Source organism: Equus przewalskii, chromosome 30 (assembly GCF_037783145.1).
Source record: "Equus przewalskii isolate Varuska chromosome 30, EquPr2, whole genome shotgun sequence".
Classification (NCBI taxonomy): Eukaryota; Metazoa; Chordata; class Mammalia; order Perissodactyla; family Equidae; genus Equus; species Equus przewalskii.
In genome coordinates, this window is record NC_091860.1 from 17,744,395 (window position 1) to 17,759,801 (window position 15,407).

The 15,407-nt window shown below is 39.9% G+C and overlaps 1 protein-coding gene and 1 long non-coding RNA gene across 2 annotated transcripts in view; one reads left to right on the forward strand and one right to left on the reverse strand.

Annotated features, from left to right (window-relative positions):
• Positions 1–15,407, reverse strand: part of PTER (phosphotriesterase related) — a 57,095-nt gene that overhangs the window by 25,560 nt on the left and 16,128 nt on the right. The window contains exon 2 of the mRNA XM_008511004.2: positions 1,275–1,745. Within this exon, the coding sequence (XP_008509226.2) occupies positions 1,275–1,706 (432 nt within the window). The 5' untranslated portion in view covers positions 1,707–1,745. The remainder of the gene's footprint in view (positions 1–1,274; positions 1,746–15,407) is intronic.
• The window catches only part of LOC139080467 (uncharacterized), a 45,923-nt gene that overhangs the window by 6,368 nt on the left and 24,148 nt on the right, over positions 1–15,407 (forward strand). The gene's annotated exons all lie outside the window — the stretch shown is intronic.

Here is a 15,407-nt window from a genome sequence, read left to right on the forward strand (position 1 = left end):
ATTCATTTAGTCATTCATTCTTTTAAAAATGTATTCATCATTCATTCAATTAATATTGGCCAAGGAGAAAGGCATTTTGCTGGCCATATCTCAAATCCAACAAGTTATTCTAAATGAGAGATTTCATAATATCTTACTGTGATTATTTAAAAAGAAATTCATGGAATTAGGAAAGTCACTGTAGGGGAAAAAAGTGACTTATTGAAAGTACATTCAGATTGAGAAAAAAAATCTATAATTTAACCTGAGGAGTATCTTGAACATAAAAAGTCTGCCCTCGAATCTATGTCATCTGTAGCAAGTAATTCTCTAATTCTCCCCATTTATTCTGTCCTTTACCCTCTACAGCATAGCAAATTCACAGCACACAATACTAATATTATATTTTGGGGTTTGTATTTATATTTACTGCTATGAGCAGTTGGAAGAATGTGTAATCCCTGACATCAGGACAGTCTACAAATAATAGAAACATATAAAAAGGGAAAGGCCTAATTGGAAAATAACACAGATAAAACTTTGAAATACAAGTTTTTTAAAGATCAACTGATTCTTTGCAAAGACTGCAGCTGACATGCTATGCCTATCAAAGAGGCAATGGAAGATACATACAAATATATACATATGTGAATAAACATGTATAAACACATATATGTATGTGTAGAAAGAGAGCACAAACACATGCAAAACAGCTTTACAGCTTATTCTTTCCTTTTGTCCCTGAAAGATTTACTTCCTCCTGCCCGTTCTTGCTTAAGCTCGTATTATGACAAAAATGGGGAAGGGATTTTCTTCCACCCCTCCTGTTTTGTAAAAGGAGAAACATATTCGCCCATGTGCCAAGTCTCTGCCTGCCGAGATTCACCCTACAGTGAATTTTTACTGCTGGTTATTATAAAATCCAGAAAGAAAATTGAGGTTGCATAACTGAAGCTTATAATGGGAAACTGAGGTTTACAAACACACTGGGGCACCACTATTGAGCAAAGATACGATATATACAAATCTAAGTATTAACACATTGTTTTTTTTTGGTGGCTAGGGCACTAAGATCTCCTTTCTTGACACTTTCTCTTTACGAAATGAAAGGTTCCTAATTTGGGTCTCAAGTGCAGATGTCTTCGCTAGCTAGCAAATTTCTGTAGCATGCCCAGCTACCTCTGAGCCAATGACATTTCCAAATGTCGATGACACGTAGGGACAATCCCATGTCTGAAGTTCTGGCTATTCTGAAATTAGACACAAATATTGTCAAAGAACTTAGGGCTTTTTACCTGCTCCACTGACATGGCTCTGGTCTCTGAAGAGTGAGTTGCATCCACATAAAACCCAGCTCCGGATATGATATGGACGCCAGTCTCTTCTGCAAACCACTTCAGAGTCTTCACATCTCGGCTAATCCCGGTGGTTGTGTTCTCCACCAAGGCTCCCCCACCTTTGGCTTTAAAACACAACAGTTCTTCCTTTATAGCTTCCGTCTCCTGATTCAACTGAAGATTCTCTTTATGGGAATAAGGATTTTTCTGAATCCAATATAAATTTTTCATCATAATAGGTTCCTTAGAGATAACTTCATGAGACGGAGGAGGCGGGTAGTAAGAGCAGTCAAAGGTCATTGTCAAATGCTCATGGGTCAGAGTGCAGCCCAGTTCGTTTGGCTCCACAAGGCCCAAAACGGTTTGGACTTTCCCACTTAAGGAAGACATTTCTGATGGCAGCAGGAGATGATCTAAAAAGAGTGCTTTCTGGAAAAAAGAAAACTATAATCAGAAATTTAGCACACACATAAATTTTGCCCCTAAGGATGAGAGACTGCGAACGTATACCCATGTAAGAAAGAGAATCAATGAAACTTGAGATACGATCTCTCTTATAATCCTGCCAAAGTCAGAGTCTGTCCCTTGTAAATTGCTTAAGTTCATTGCAGCTCCAAGCAGCGTGCATGGTGTATGGTGTTAAATGTCCCCCAGCCACTTCCACTGGGACTCCTCTGCCTGATTTAATCCCAGACTCATCTCCTGGAAATATTTCTTGTTATTCAGTTCACATTTTTCTTCTGCTTAATATTATCTCATTAGTTATAGCTATGCTTCCTTGGATAATTCAAAAATAATCTCCATGAAAAAAAACTTTTCATAATCAATAACTTATATCAGAACCAGGCATGTATAAAAACTGTTTCACTTGTCATTTTTCAGCTAAATTAAATATGCTGAGGCTATGGACCGTTCCATTACTCATTCACTAGCCAAGTGGACAAACTTCTGTGGAAGATCCACCAAGTGCCAGAAATGGGAGCTATAAAGAGGCAGACGACAAAATCTCTGAACTTGAGAATTTCTACAGATTATTCCCTCAAAATAACTGGGGAGAGCACACCTACGCTTAATAATGAAAGAAGAAAAACAAAAAGAAACAAACCTTTCCACTCTTGACGTTTTATTTTGTCTACAGCACACGGTCAGAAATACACTTCAAAAATAGGCAAAAGCAAAAATTCTTAGTCATAATGAAAGTGACTTAGGATTTATCGAAACTGAAATCTGCTCTCTCTAAAATGAGTAAATATCTCTCTGTTTAACCTCTGTTTCTTTCATTTGTAACACAAATTAAGTATTCACTAAGGTTCTGTCAGTGATGATAAGAACCCCAATTCCAGTGTTTCCATTTGAAAGCGCATTTCCTAAATGCAGGGATGTCGCTTGGAAAGAAAAGGGCACTCCTGAAACTGCCAAAGACAAACACATACATGGCCAAGAGCAAAACCACCAGCTTTCTAGAAAGAGTGTCCCACACAGAGCACCAGCCAGACACACTCAGAGGACAGAGAAAAAGGTGGACTGGGAAGTAGGTAAAAGAGTATCTTTCAAAGCTCTCAAATTGTCCCTTTAAAAGACATGCTGAAATCATTTTTCCCCACATCCCTTTGCAGGCCTTCTCTGACTTTCTGAGCATCAGTTTTCTTGTCTGTAATATTAGAATAACAATGCACGTTTCGTAGGCTGTCATAAGAATTAAATTAAATTAGAGACCACAGATAAAAGAGACTTGTAAATGTGTTTGGCACACAGTGCATGTTCAAAAAATAGTAGCTTTGTTAAGCTAGTTCTGGGAACTATTATGTATTTCCTAAGTAATTTCTTTTCAGAGGAAGTGCTTGATTAGAGAGGAGATCTTGTGAGGGAGCCATGGGTAGACGACAAACTCATAATGGGTCTAGTGTATACATGAAACAAGGTGAAACCCAATCAGCGTTGGAGAAAAGAGAGTGATGAGCTATAGGCTAATTTACCTCAAGTGACTGCAATTATCTGGAACTCGGGTGTTTGATATATACCGTCGGCCCTCCATATCTAGGGGTTCCGCATCCGCAGATTCAACCAACCACGATGGAAAGGCTCATGGTGGTTGCATCTGTACTGAACATGTACAGATGTTTTTATTTTATTATTCCCTAAATAGTATAGTATAACAACTTTTTAGAGCATTAACATTGTATTAGGTATTACAAGTAATCTAGAGATGATTTAAAGTACACAAGAGGATGTGCATAGGTTATATGCAGATACTACACTATTTTACATAACGGACTTGAGAATCTGCAGATTTAGCATCAAGGAGCGGTCCTGGAACCAATCACCTGTGGGTATTGGGGGATAACTGTATTGGCCCACAATGCATAAATGATTGATTTAGACTTTCTGACACAGCACTTTAGGACTTATGGCTAGCATGGCCTCTAATTTTTTTTGACAGTGCTCTTCTGCAAGCCACGCTTCCAACATCTAAATAATTCACATGGTGGCCATGATGAAAGAAGATGGCATCTGGTTAGAGAATCACTGTGTAGCTGCCAGTCACGACCCAGGACACTATTTGTCACTGATGATGTTGAGGAACTCACTGTTCCATGCCTTATGCCTTGTTACTGAGAGCCAGGAATATATAGCTAGTTCCTTCAGTTGATGAAATCAGAGTACTATTGATAATAGATTCAATCTTCCATATGGGTTCATTTGCTCTTTCCTTCCTCTGGCTGATCTGCTCAAAGACGTGTTTCTAGAGTCACTGGGGGGCCAGAAACTTGGATAAATTGATAAAACACTATCACTTATACTAGAAAAGTACCCAACTATATTTAATTGATACAGATTTGAAAGAGCAATGTTGGTAAGTTTCAAGCTCACAAGCTGTGAGTCTTCGCGGAAAAAAATCATTTAAGAAATGTCATCTCTTCTGGGAAATTCCTCTAACGCTCTCAGGCAGAGCTGGTTGGTGTTTCCTATGATCGTACACAATGTCACCCATACTTAAAGGATAAGGAAAGATTAAAGAACAAACTGTAGCCAACACTGCTGTAAGCTGGAATATGTCTTTTAGCGGGATAAAATATGTGTGTAGAATTCATGGTTCCTGTGTGGGAATCCCTTTTCAGTCTACATTCAGCCTAGAAGTTGTTCTCTTCTCAATATACAGGCAAAGGGCTATTAATGGCCTTCTGCCACCAAGATGAGAGTTCACCGAACAGGGAGGAAGGTCATGGACAAAGAGAGCTGCAGTGCGCAACTGTGCAGACAGGAGTAACCCCCAACCCAGAAAGCAGGCTTTAGGCATTCTGCAGAGCAACCAGGGGAAGCTTCCGCATTGCACATACCCGCACGGAAGGTAGCGGAAGAAGGGACAGCCAGAGCCATAAACACATTTGCCAAAAGCTTTGTTGTACTTCAGATGTGAAATGTGAGCAGTCAGAGAGACTGAGGGTAATCTGCAGTTACTATGACAGTCTGGTCAAAGGAAACAACCGTTCTCATCTCAATGGGTAAGGAATCAAAAAAGACATCGTACTTTAGGGAAAATAAAAAGAACGAAAGAAGAGAATCAGAGAACAGTACTACAGCACTGAGCTGCAAACCAGACACAATATGTAGGATTTGTCTTTTTCAAAAACATATGCATAAATTAACTTTTTTCAACTATACAGCAAGTTGGTTGAATTATCAAAGATTTGGTGGTGAGTGGGTAGTTTGGGGGCAATTCTAGTTTAGTTTGAGATCTTTGCCGCAGCTTTTCAACCTGGCCATTATTCTTAAGATTTTTCTATCTACCTAGGCTGAATATCCATTTCGGTTACACTTCGCATTTCAGAAGGCAGGACTTCTGGAACTCTGAATATTTCACATATGAATGAGCGGAATTTCTCTTAAATGTAGTCCTCCCTATTGCATACACATATGCCCTTTTCCTGCCCTGCCTCTGCTGCACCTGCTCCTAGACCTGGTTTAAGGTACTCAATTTACAATTTTAGAAGCGATGGTCAAATCGGCAAGCTGATGTTTGGTGAGTTCATTTTCAGTTCACGTCTCCAGCAACTGTGTGAGTTCTAATCCCTATAATAAATCCCTTGTTCTGTTTCACTTATAGCTGTTTTCTTTCCCTGATTAAACCCTAACTGATCAAAAGTGGGAAGGCATTTCACAGTTTTATGCAGGAGAAGAAACGAACTGAATAACCTGGCAGCCATGTGGAGAACGGACAGAAGAGGGGCCAGTGCGCCTGGAAAGAAACCAGCACGGTGTTGAGAGAATCTGGAAAAAATCGGTGGTGCCCTGGTCGGAGATGACACCAGTGGAGACAGTGAGAAAGTAGAAGCAGTAAGAGGTACAGCGGATGGACATTTCCAACTCGACTTGCCGGTGCTATAAAAGTATCAATAAGTGGACTCCTAAGAAAAGAGTAGTGTCTGGTGCAAATGTGTGAGCACTTCTCTTTTTTTATGGCTTACATCACACAGAGCAGCCGTACTCCATAAACACTGCACTTAAAAGCTGCCATTTGATTTGTGACCAAAATAGTTTGAAAACCACATAATAATTTTTAAAGCTTGTTTGAGTATTTCCATCATGTGCAAGTTCACACCTGTGACACGTCTTCTCCTAAACAGCATCAGTTCAGTGGCTGAACAACAATGACACAAGGATTTCCTCCTCGCACACATCACAACACGTCCACTCACCCAGATATTTATGGTTAAATGGCTCTGCTGCATAGCGATTTAGAACTTTTCATATTAAACGTTGTCAACAAAGTCAATAACCATGCCTGAGTAAAGAGAAAGAAATCCAACCGCCTTAGTACACAGAGCAATAATGGGACCCAGCAAGTTCTTCGAAATGTGACATAAATAAAACAAAACCACTCCAAGATATACATGAGCAGCTTGTATCTTGTATTCAGAGGAGAATGGGGAGTTTCATTTCCAAGATTTTTTTTTTTTCCTATTTGACTAAGGAAGTAGGAGAGACAATCTGGGGATATTTCCGAATTCCAAAGAACAAATATGAACGTGGTGGCAGAGATGTACCCAGGAGGTGACAATCCTGGAAAAAGGCATTCGGACAGGTCTGCCTGGGAGAGGTCCCACCCTCTGGTCAGCTCAGGCCTTCCCCATCCTGCGCTCCTAGAGATGAGCGGTTTATCTAAAGTGATAGGTCAGTTCAGTCCAGTGCTCCTTCAAGTCAGATGTCACACTGGGCCCATCAGCTGAAGGGATCTGGCTTGTGGCTTAACTGACTCTTTAGTCAAACATGTGCTAATGGGTCAATCCTTCAAGTCACACACACTATGACTTTGGTAAATAGTACTAGCGGCTTCTGGAATTTATCTGTTTAGTCAACAGATGAAAATATTTTCTCCTTAATAAAAGGAAGGGAGAGAGAAAGGAGGAAGGGAGTGAAGGGAGGAAAAGGAGGGTGGGAGGGGGGAGAGGGATGGGGGAGGGAGGGCAGGAAAACCCATTATCCTATTCAGGTCAAAGTGCAACATTATTCACTACTTAGAGTAACATCCCAAGAGTTGGGACAAATGCAATATTGTCACAACACCGCCTGCAGAACTGACCTCTATGGTTTTCTTCACTGGAAAAACCTGAGATCTGGCTCATCCCGGCCCTTCTTGTTCTCAGAAGAAGCTTCCACACACAGTGCTGTGAGAACGTTGGATGTAAATGTTTTGGTTTTGCTCCTGACATGTAGGCTTGGGCGTGAAACATACCAAGTGACTGGATACAACATTTCTACCTTCTTTTTCTTCGTAAAGATCTCTCGGCATTGAAGTTAGTTCTCAGCTTTGTATAGAGTTAGTTCTCAGCTTTGTATAGAGGGAATTTTCTCTTCCGTGGATTCCTAGCAATAGGTTGTCATCCAGAAGCAACATTTTGAGCAAATTGCCCAGCAGGTCCTTAACTGTATTTAGTCATTAAAGAACTTAAAATTTTTGCTACTTTTAACTTCTGGCAAATTACAAATTAATGTTTTAAACACATAAAATATCTATATTCCTTACACAATTTCATTTGGAAGGCTATTCTCGAGGTGGCTTGGTTTACTTGGAAGAACAGTAAGTTCAGAGTCAAGAGCTCGTGGCTTTTCCTCTAAATAGCTGTGTGACTTTGGGCAAGTAACTTAACCACTCTGGGCCTATTTTCTCATCTGTGCAATGAAGGGGACCAGATGACATCCATGGTTCTATGATACCCTTTACCTTGAAATGGATATTACTGACTTTCTGTGGATCCTTACCTAGCAAAGAAGGCTGTACTTTAGAACAGTTTTTAAAATGTGCATACATACATATATATACATATAATGAGACAATGAATGAATTTCATTCATTAACTATCAGTGAAGGCTATAGTTTAAGAATGGATATAAAAATGTATATTTTATATACATGTGCACACATACATGCATGTACATGGACACAGAGAGAGAGAGAATGAATGAATTTCAGTTTCAGACCCTTCTAAGTATAAAAGAGAACTCTAGGAGGACTGGTTGGTTTGAAAGAACTCTGAACTTGAGTCCTGGCTCCAATGTTTCCTAGCTGTGTGATTGTGGAAAATTTAAAAGATGACAACGAGTTTAGTTTTCTCACTTGAAAACTGGAATAATATCTGCCTGACCTACAGCATAAGATTTGAAATGAAAAGCAAATAAGATGGTACCTCAAAGCACTACCTAAATTATAAAACAGTATACACTCAGGAATTATCAGATGCCAAACTTTGAATTATTTTCCAGATATTTGCTGAGTATCCTCAGGCAAATGAACCTACACGTGTTCTTTAAACAAACTAATGACAAGGTTCGGCAGGGAAGTTTATGAATCAAACGGAGGCTCTGATTTGCGTATAAATAAATTCCCTTCCTGGAGGCCTGTGATTGTTAGAAGCAGATTGACTGTTGCCATTGACATCACAACTCATTAGGCTTTTTGGAAATGAGCTGCTGAAGCGATTGCAGCTAGAGAAGGTCCTCATTATCCAAGAGTAACTGATACTGGAAATGCCTTTTTAAATGAATTCGCTTAATAACAGCGTGTTAGCTGGCCTCCAGGGGTGGCTTTGGGTGAGCGGTGCCTTCCGATGTTCGCATCCTTGGGCAGCCCTCTTCCACGCTGAAGCTAACTGGCCCGGGACTCGCTTTAACCGACAGAATGTGGTGGATGTGACGCTACACCAGTTTGGAACCTGAATCTTTGGAAGGAAGGATCTTCCGCTCTTGTGCTTTGCGGAACCTTGACCTGTAATGTAAGAAGTCTGCCTTCTTCCCCTGTGGAGGAGGAGAGGCCCTAAGACTATGTGGAGAGAGAGAACCCCCCCAGTCACACCAGGGTCCCCACTGAGCTCAGCCTTGTGGCTGTCCCTATGAAGCCACCAGATAAGTCGGTGAGTCATCTTGAAGACTCCAACCCAGCCAAGATCCCAGATGACTACAGGCCCGGCTGCAGCCAACCCAGCAGAGTCTGGCCAACCCACAGAATTATGGGAGATAGTCAAACAATAGTTTGAAACCTGTGTTTTGGGGATGGTTTGTTACACAGCAATAGATAACCAAAATATACAGAGACCAACATTGAATAAGAAGTCATATTGAAAGGAATTGATTAAGATTGCAAATTAGAAAAATAAAATAAATATTATATGAATAAGTCATAATTGTAAATATCCTAATTCTTAGAACAAAGAATTAATTGAATGTTGGATTTTGGGGGCAGGGGGTATAATTTTTTGGACAAAATTATGTGAAATGACATCCTTTACTTGACTTTTGCGCCCCAATGATGAAAAAGATTATTTTTGCAAAAGTATTTCTGAAGACTTTACCATGTTTTACCGAGGTCCTTTATTAACCAATTGTTATTGCAACTTTTCTTTCTTTCTTGCTGAGGAAGATTGTCACTGAGTTAACATCTGTGTCAATCTTTCACCACTTTGTATGTGGGTTACCACCTCAGCATGGCTGCTGACAAGTGGTGTATGTCCACGCCTGGGAACTGAACCTGGGCTGCCGAAGCAGAGCATGCCAAACTTAACCACTAGGCCACAGGGCCGGCCCCACAACTTATTCTCTTTTGAAACACTTGTTCTGACCTAATCCATGCCAATTTCTTTTCTTGGGTTGTTATGGGTCTAACTTTGTCACATCCTCATTCGGCATTTAGCATTTCTCCAATATCACTTTCATCCACTTCATGACAAACTGCTCCCTTTTATTAAAGGTTTCAATTTTACTTTGCAATCTATTTGTATCACATTACTTGATATTTATAAATATTTACAGCAATCAGCCAGAGATGGAGCAAAACATGCTAAGATGCTAGGTAGGAACAGAAATTAGTATGAAGGAAATAGGAATGCTTGAATGAGAATTAATTTGTTTTTTTCAAGGAAGATTAGCCCTGAGCCAACATCTGCCGCCAATCCTCCTCTTTTTGCTGAGGAAGACTGGCCCTGAGCTAATATCTGTGCCCATCTTCCTCTATTTTATGTGGGATGCCTACCACAGCATGGCTTGACAAACAGTGTGTAGGTCTGAACCAGCGAACCCCGGGCTGCCGAAACAGAATGTGTGAACTTAACCACTGTGCCACTGGGCCAGCCCCAAGAATTAACTTTTCAATGGTCAAACTATGGATTTGGTTAATCTAAGTAACCTGTTAACTGGGGGAGGGGCATTTATAATGAATATATCATATAACGAGATTCAACAGCTTATCTCAGCACGTCACGTACTGAATTGGTCTATTCAGAGATTTGTCTCCATTTGACTATGTGCTCTGTGTGTGTGTGTGTGTGTGTGTGTGTGTGTGTATGTGTGTAGGAGGGGAATTGGGGCTCCCTCTTTTGTCCCCTAAACTTATATAGAATCTACCATTTGGTTTGCATTTGTGAAACGGAACTGAACTGAGTATAGAAAAAGAAAGGAATTAGTTTATGCCTTAATTAAAGAATGAAAGAGTGAAAAAGTTTCGTTCTAAAGTGAATAAAATGAAATTTACCATGACTCTGAAATGCCAATATAATTAAAGGTTTCCCTTTCTTTTTTTTTTGGTTGAAGTCTGAAAGTGGAACTGGAACAAAAATATATAGAACCAGACTTCAAATCCCATTGGACTAAAATATCCCACAAATAATTACTTTTTCTTTTATACACAAACAAATGTGACAGTCTAGTTTAAATTATTCCTTCTGAGTGATAAATGAAGAGGGCAGTGGCTACATACACAAAATCCTCATGCCTACAAACTAAACCCTAAAGCATGATGTATTTCTTGAAAATAATTTCCAGAGGATACAACATAATGGGAAACTGTCCAAATTTCAAATAGCTCTTCAAATGTCCAAATATCAAATAACTGGGATTTTTTGGAGGAATTACTGTGGCCAGATAAGCCTCAAGACATGGTGGGGGGAGAGAGATGCTTGATTTCAGCTTTGTGTCGACAGTGCTAAATAATAAAAACATTTAAAAGGCATAACACTTGTAAGGAAATTAACTTACACTTGCAACACAGGAAACATCAAATAATCACTTAGAATTTTTCATGAGTAGAAATCTAGCTTCATACTTCAGGAGTAAAGCTTTCCACTTTAATGGCAATGTGGTCCTAAAAGGTGGCAGAAGTGGTCATGTTGTGGGGGTGCAATAGCATCACTTGGGAGGCAGTTAGAACAAATCTGACCGATGGATCACTGACTGGTTTGTGAAACATAAGCAAGATCATAGTGTGACAACACGACAGCCCTGCCATAGTGACACTGGCAAAGATGCCAACATGCTCATCTTTTCTGAAAAGCAGGTTAGCAATATGTATCTGGAGTCTTAAAATTTCACTTTGCTGCTGGGGATCTGTCTTAAGAAAGTATTTAGATACATGTAAAAAATATTTATACACAAAGATTTCATTGTGGTGGGGCTGGCCCGGTGGCACAGCGGTTAAGTTTGCATGTTCCACTTCGGTGGCCCGGGGTTCGCTGGTTCGGATCCTGGGTGCGGACATGGCACCGCTTGACAAGCCATGCTGTGGTAGGCATCCCACATATAAAGTAGAGGAAGGTGGGCACAGATGTTAGCTCAGGGCCAGTCTTCTTCAGCAAAAGAAGAGGAGGATTGGCAGCAAATGTTAGCTCAGGGCTAATCTTCCTCAAAAAAAAAAAGATTTCATTGTCGCATTATTAGGATAATGACCAAGAGATCTCATAATATGGGAATGTTTACACATATGATGGGACATTATGCAAACATTCAAGTTGTATTTTCAAAGAATATTTAATGACCTAGGAAAATACTCTTATAATGTGTGAAAAAACAAAATACAAAACTGTATTGGAAGTATTATAAATGTATGGAGAGTGTATATATCTACAGATACATAGAGCTTAACTAGAAATACTAAAATGTTATATGTATCTTTGGGGGGAAGAAGAAGTAAAGACAGACCATTTTTTTCTTCATTACGATTTAATGTACTTTTCAGTTTTTTACGTTTATCTTTTTCCTTTATAATCAGTAACAGAGGGTAAAATGGGAAAAGATCAATCTTACCAGTGTAAACTATCTGATGCCTATGCTAATGTCACATGTAAAACAATAGAATATAGATTTTGAATCCTCCAACTGAAACACACAAAGATTTATGAACTCAAGAGCTATTTTAGATTCTTCTTTGTTATCACAGAATTGCTAATTGCTGGTCATGCCTGAAATCTGATATTGTTCATGTGCAAATATTTCTGATCAAATTCCATCCCTTTGCAGTGGCTATGGTCCACTCTGATTTAATTCGAGCTGTTTGACCGAGTCCTTCATGGGCTGATCTTGACTCTCACAGCAGTCCTCGAGCCCAGTGAGAATTTTGGAAAAGGTTCAGCAGCCTGAGGAATTCTTATGACAATCAAGTCACACAAGGACCAAGGTCCCACTATTGAGTACACCCTGTGTGGGGTTAGGAGTGCAGATAAGGGGTTGTCAAGGAGACACTTCATGAGAAAATGTCAGAAATTATGAAGCGTGGGTCATCATTTATTTACAAGTGAAAAAGAGGGATAAAACAAAATAAATTTTAAGTAAAGATAAACCACATAAGGATAAAACTATAAAAAGAATCTGTTTTTTTAAGGAGAGTTAACAGCCTTTAGTAGGCTAGCAGAAAAACATAAGAAAGATGAAATAAAAACAGTTTTCTATCCGCTGGGTCCCCCTCCTATTTGTTCTCCATAGACTAGAGATCCTGATAAAACAGATTTGATCACGTCTCTGCCTTGCTTAAAAATTTTCCCTAAAAGTTTCCCATTTCCTTTAGGATTCAGTCCAAAATACTTGGCATAACCTATAAGGCACTGCATGATCTAGTTCCTGCCTGCTTCTCCAAAACTTATTTCATTCCACACTCTACCCTTTCTCTCTGATCCTTCTGCTCCCTGGCCTTTCAGTTACTTAAAAATGCCAGATTCTTGGGGCTGGCCTGGTGGCGTAGTCGTTAAGTTCTTGCTCTGCACTTCAGCTGCCCGGGGTTTGTGGGTTTGGATCCTGGATGCAGACCTATATGTTGTTCATCAAGGCATGCTGTGGTGGCAATCCACACACAAAATAGAGGAAGACGGGCACAGATCTTAGCTCAGGGACAATCTTCCTCAAGCAAAAAGAGGAAGATTGGCAACAGATGTTAGCTCAGGGCCAGTCTTCCTCATCACACACACACACACACACAAAACCAGACTTCACCGTAGGGTATTCCTACAAATTTCAGTTTGTGTTTTCTCCCTCACTGATTTTCTGGCTAACTTCTCAACTTAGTATCATTTCCTCAGAAGCTTTCTCTATTTCCAAGCTTGTCTGGTCCTGAGGGCACCTTAGACTTGGGTCCCTAGATACGTTCTCTACAACCCCTCCTGGTCACAAGGCCCTTGGGGGACCTTCTCCCCGTAACCCAATCTACCTCTCTGCAGAAGCCTCCCACAGATTAACCCTTTAGCATCTTGCTTCTCTATCCATAAAAAAATAGTTATCATAGATTTGACAAATACTTATTGAGCATTCCTTAATGAACTGATTCCTTAAGTTTGAGACCTGGGCCAGGTAGGTAGGGCCTATGGGAGATAGTCAACATGTCTGCGCCTGTCTCAAGGTCTTTGAATGCGTCTCTGCCTCTTTTTTCTGAGTTTACAGATCCAGCTCACTCCCCCTTGGCTTCTCCAACCCATTTCCCACCCTGGCTAACTTCTATTAGGCCTTCAGGATGGGGCTTTGGCATCTTTGCTAATTAGAAGCTTTTCCTGATGTTCCTTCCTTGTTGCTCAAGCAGTCTGGGTCAGATGCTGATTCTAAGTTCTCTCCTCGCACCTTCACACTCACTCCTTACGTTCACGACTCTCCATCAGACTTTGAGTCCATGTCTGTCTCTCGGCCCGCAGCCCCTGCAGTGCCTGGCACATAGTTAGTACTTGATTAACATTTATACGCTGGCTTGTTTTAATCCAGCCTTATTCCACAAAGGATTTGAGGTAATTTGCACAAAAGACACATAAAGTCGAGAAAACAAATATTAAGGAAAGGAGCAAGGAAATTATACAGGGAAGTAGAATCAGGACCAGAGAAGTAAAACAGGTTAACGCTTATTAGAAAAGGGCCAAAAAATTTTTTCCTGGAATATTTCTTTAATATATTTCTGACAATAGATAATTCTGAGATCATAGCACAACCCTTTTATGACATATCACAATATTTCTCTGAGTCAAAACAGCTAAAAATTATTAAAAAGCATGGAAAGTATTTCCCCCAAATCCATAGATTTTGATGCCATGTTTGTTTTTTCAACTTTCCTATATCTTCACACTCCAAGCTCTCAGAATGTAGTAAACACGCCATTTTAGCTTATTCTTCTGCACCCAAGACAATAGTGCATAGGAATACATACGCTTTTTTTTTTTTTTTTTTAACTTTCCTTTATTTAATAAGAGGGAGACTCGAGCATGTATAAACAACAGCAGGTGACTTTATCTTCAAGGAGATTTCTTATCAGAATTGGTAGAAGCCAATTATAAATTAGAAAACTAAAAATACTTAGAAAAATTAGTGCAGTGATTCTCAGCTGCAGCTACTCCTTTACAAGGAGTAAAGCTGGATAATGGCTCTTAGGCTAATTTTTTTAAAAGTATGGACCATCTGCACTAATTTCTTTTTAAGGCAGTTTAATTTTAAAATAATCTTCCTCGAACAACAGGAAGCCTTCTAGTTTCATGAGAAACTATCTGTCTAAAAGATATTTCCCATAAAATCATCTCAAATCCTTTATTTTGAAGACCACATAGTAGACTCTTAGCAAAAGTCTTGATTTTCGTTACCCTACTTAGCTAATTCAGAGTTAAAAAGAATCAGTGCCATGTATGTGCTTTTAGACTGTCAGACCTAGCCTGTTTGGTGTAAAAAATGGTAGTCGTGCAAAAAAGGTCTGAGAGCCACTGCAAGGAGAGTTTGAGGCTCTTCTGGCCTCATCCTAGCCCCCCTTGCCCTGTTCTAGTGACTTCCAAAACATGACCTGCTGCCTACTCGGACCCCATGTGTCCATGCCATATTTGATAGAAATGCTAAGCCATATTTAATGAAAAGGAGTCATATGTATAACTATCTGTTGTTTTGATTCCATTCCACTTTGATTCCATTCCCACACACAGAAAAGTAGTTACCAACTCTGAGCTGTATTAGGTGTTGGCAAGAACAGATGCTCAATAAATATCTGTTCAACCAATGAGCAGTTTGAGTTCTATCCACCCTTCAATTCCACACCGATGGGACATAATTTCAGTCAAAAGCAATCTCATGTTTCATTAGCATTGTGGCCTCTCTTTATAGCCATGTGATCAGCTCTTGTCATTCTTCTCGAAATATTAAGAAAAGCAGCTTTGATTCCTAGGTTTGAGGGGATAGCTTGGGCCTTAAATTCTCAGAGCACAGGAAGGCAACATCACGGAGCCTGCTTCCCAGGCACCCACAAATTTCGCCTGAGTTCATCTCAATTCAATGTAGCAAATGTTTGCTGAGGACCTACTATGTCCCAAGGAGGATGAA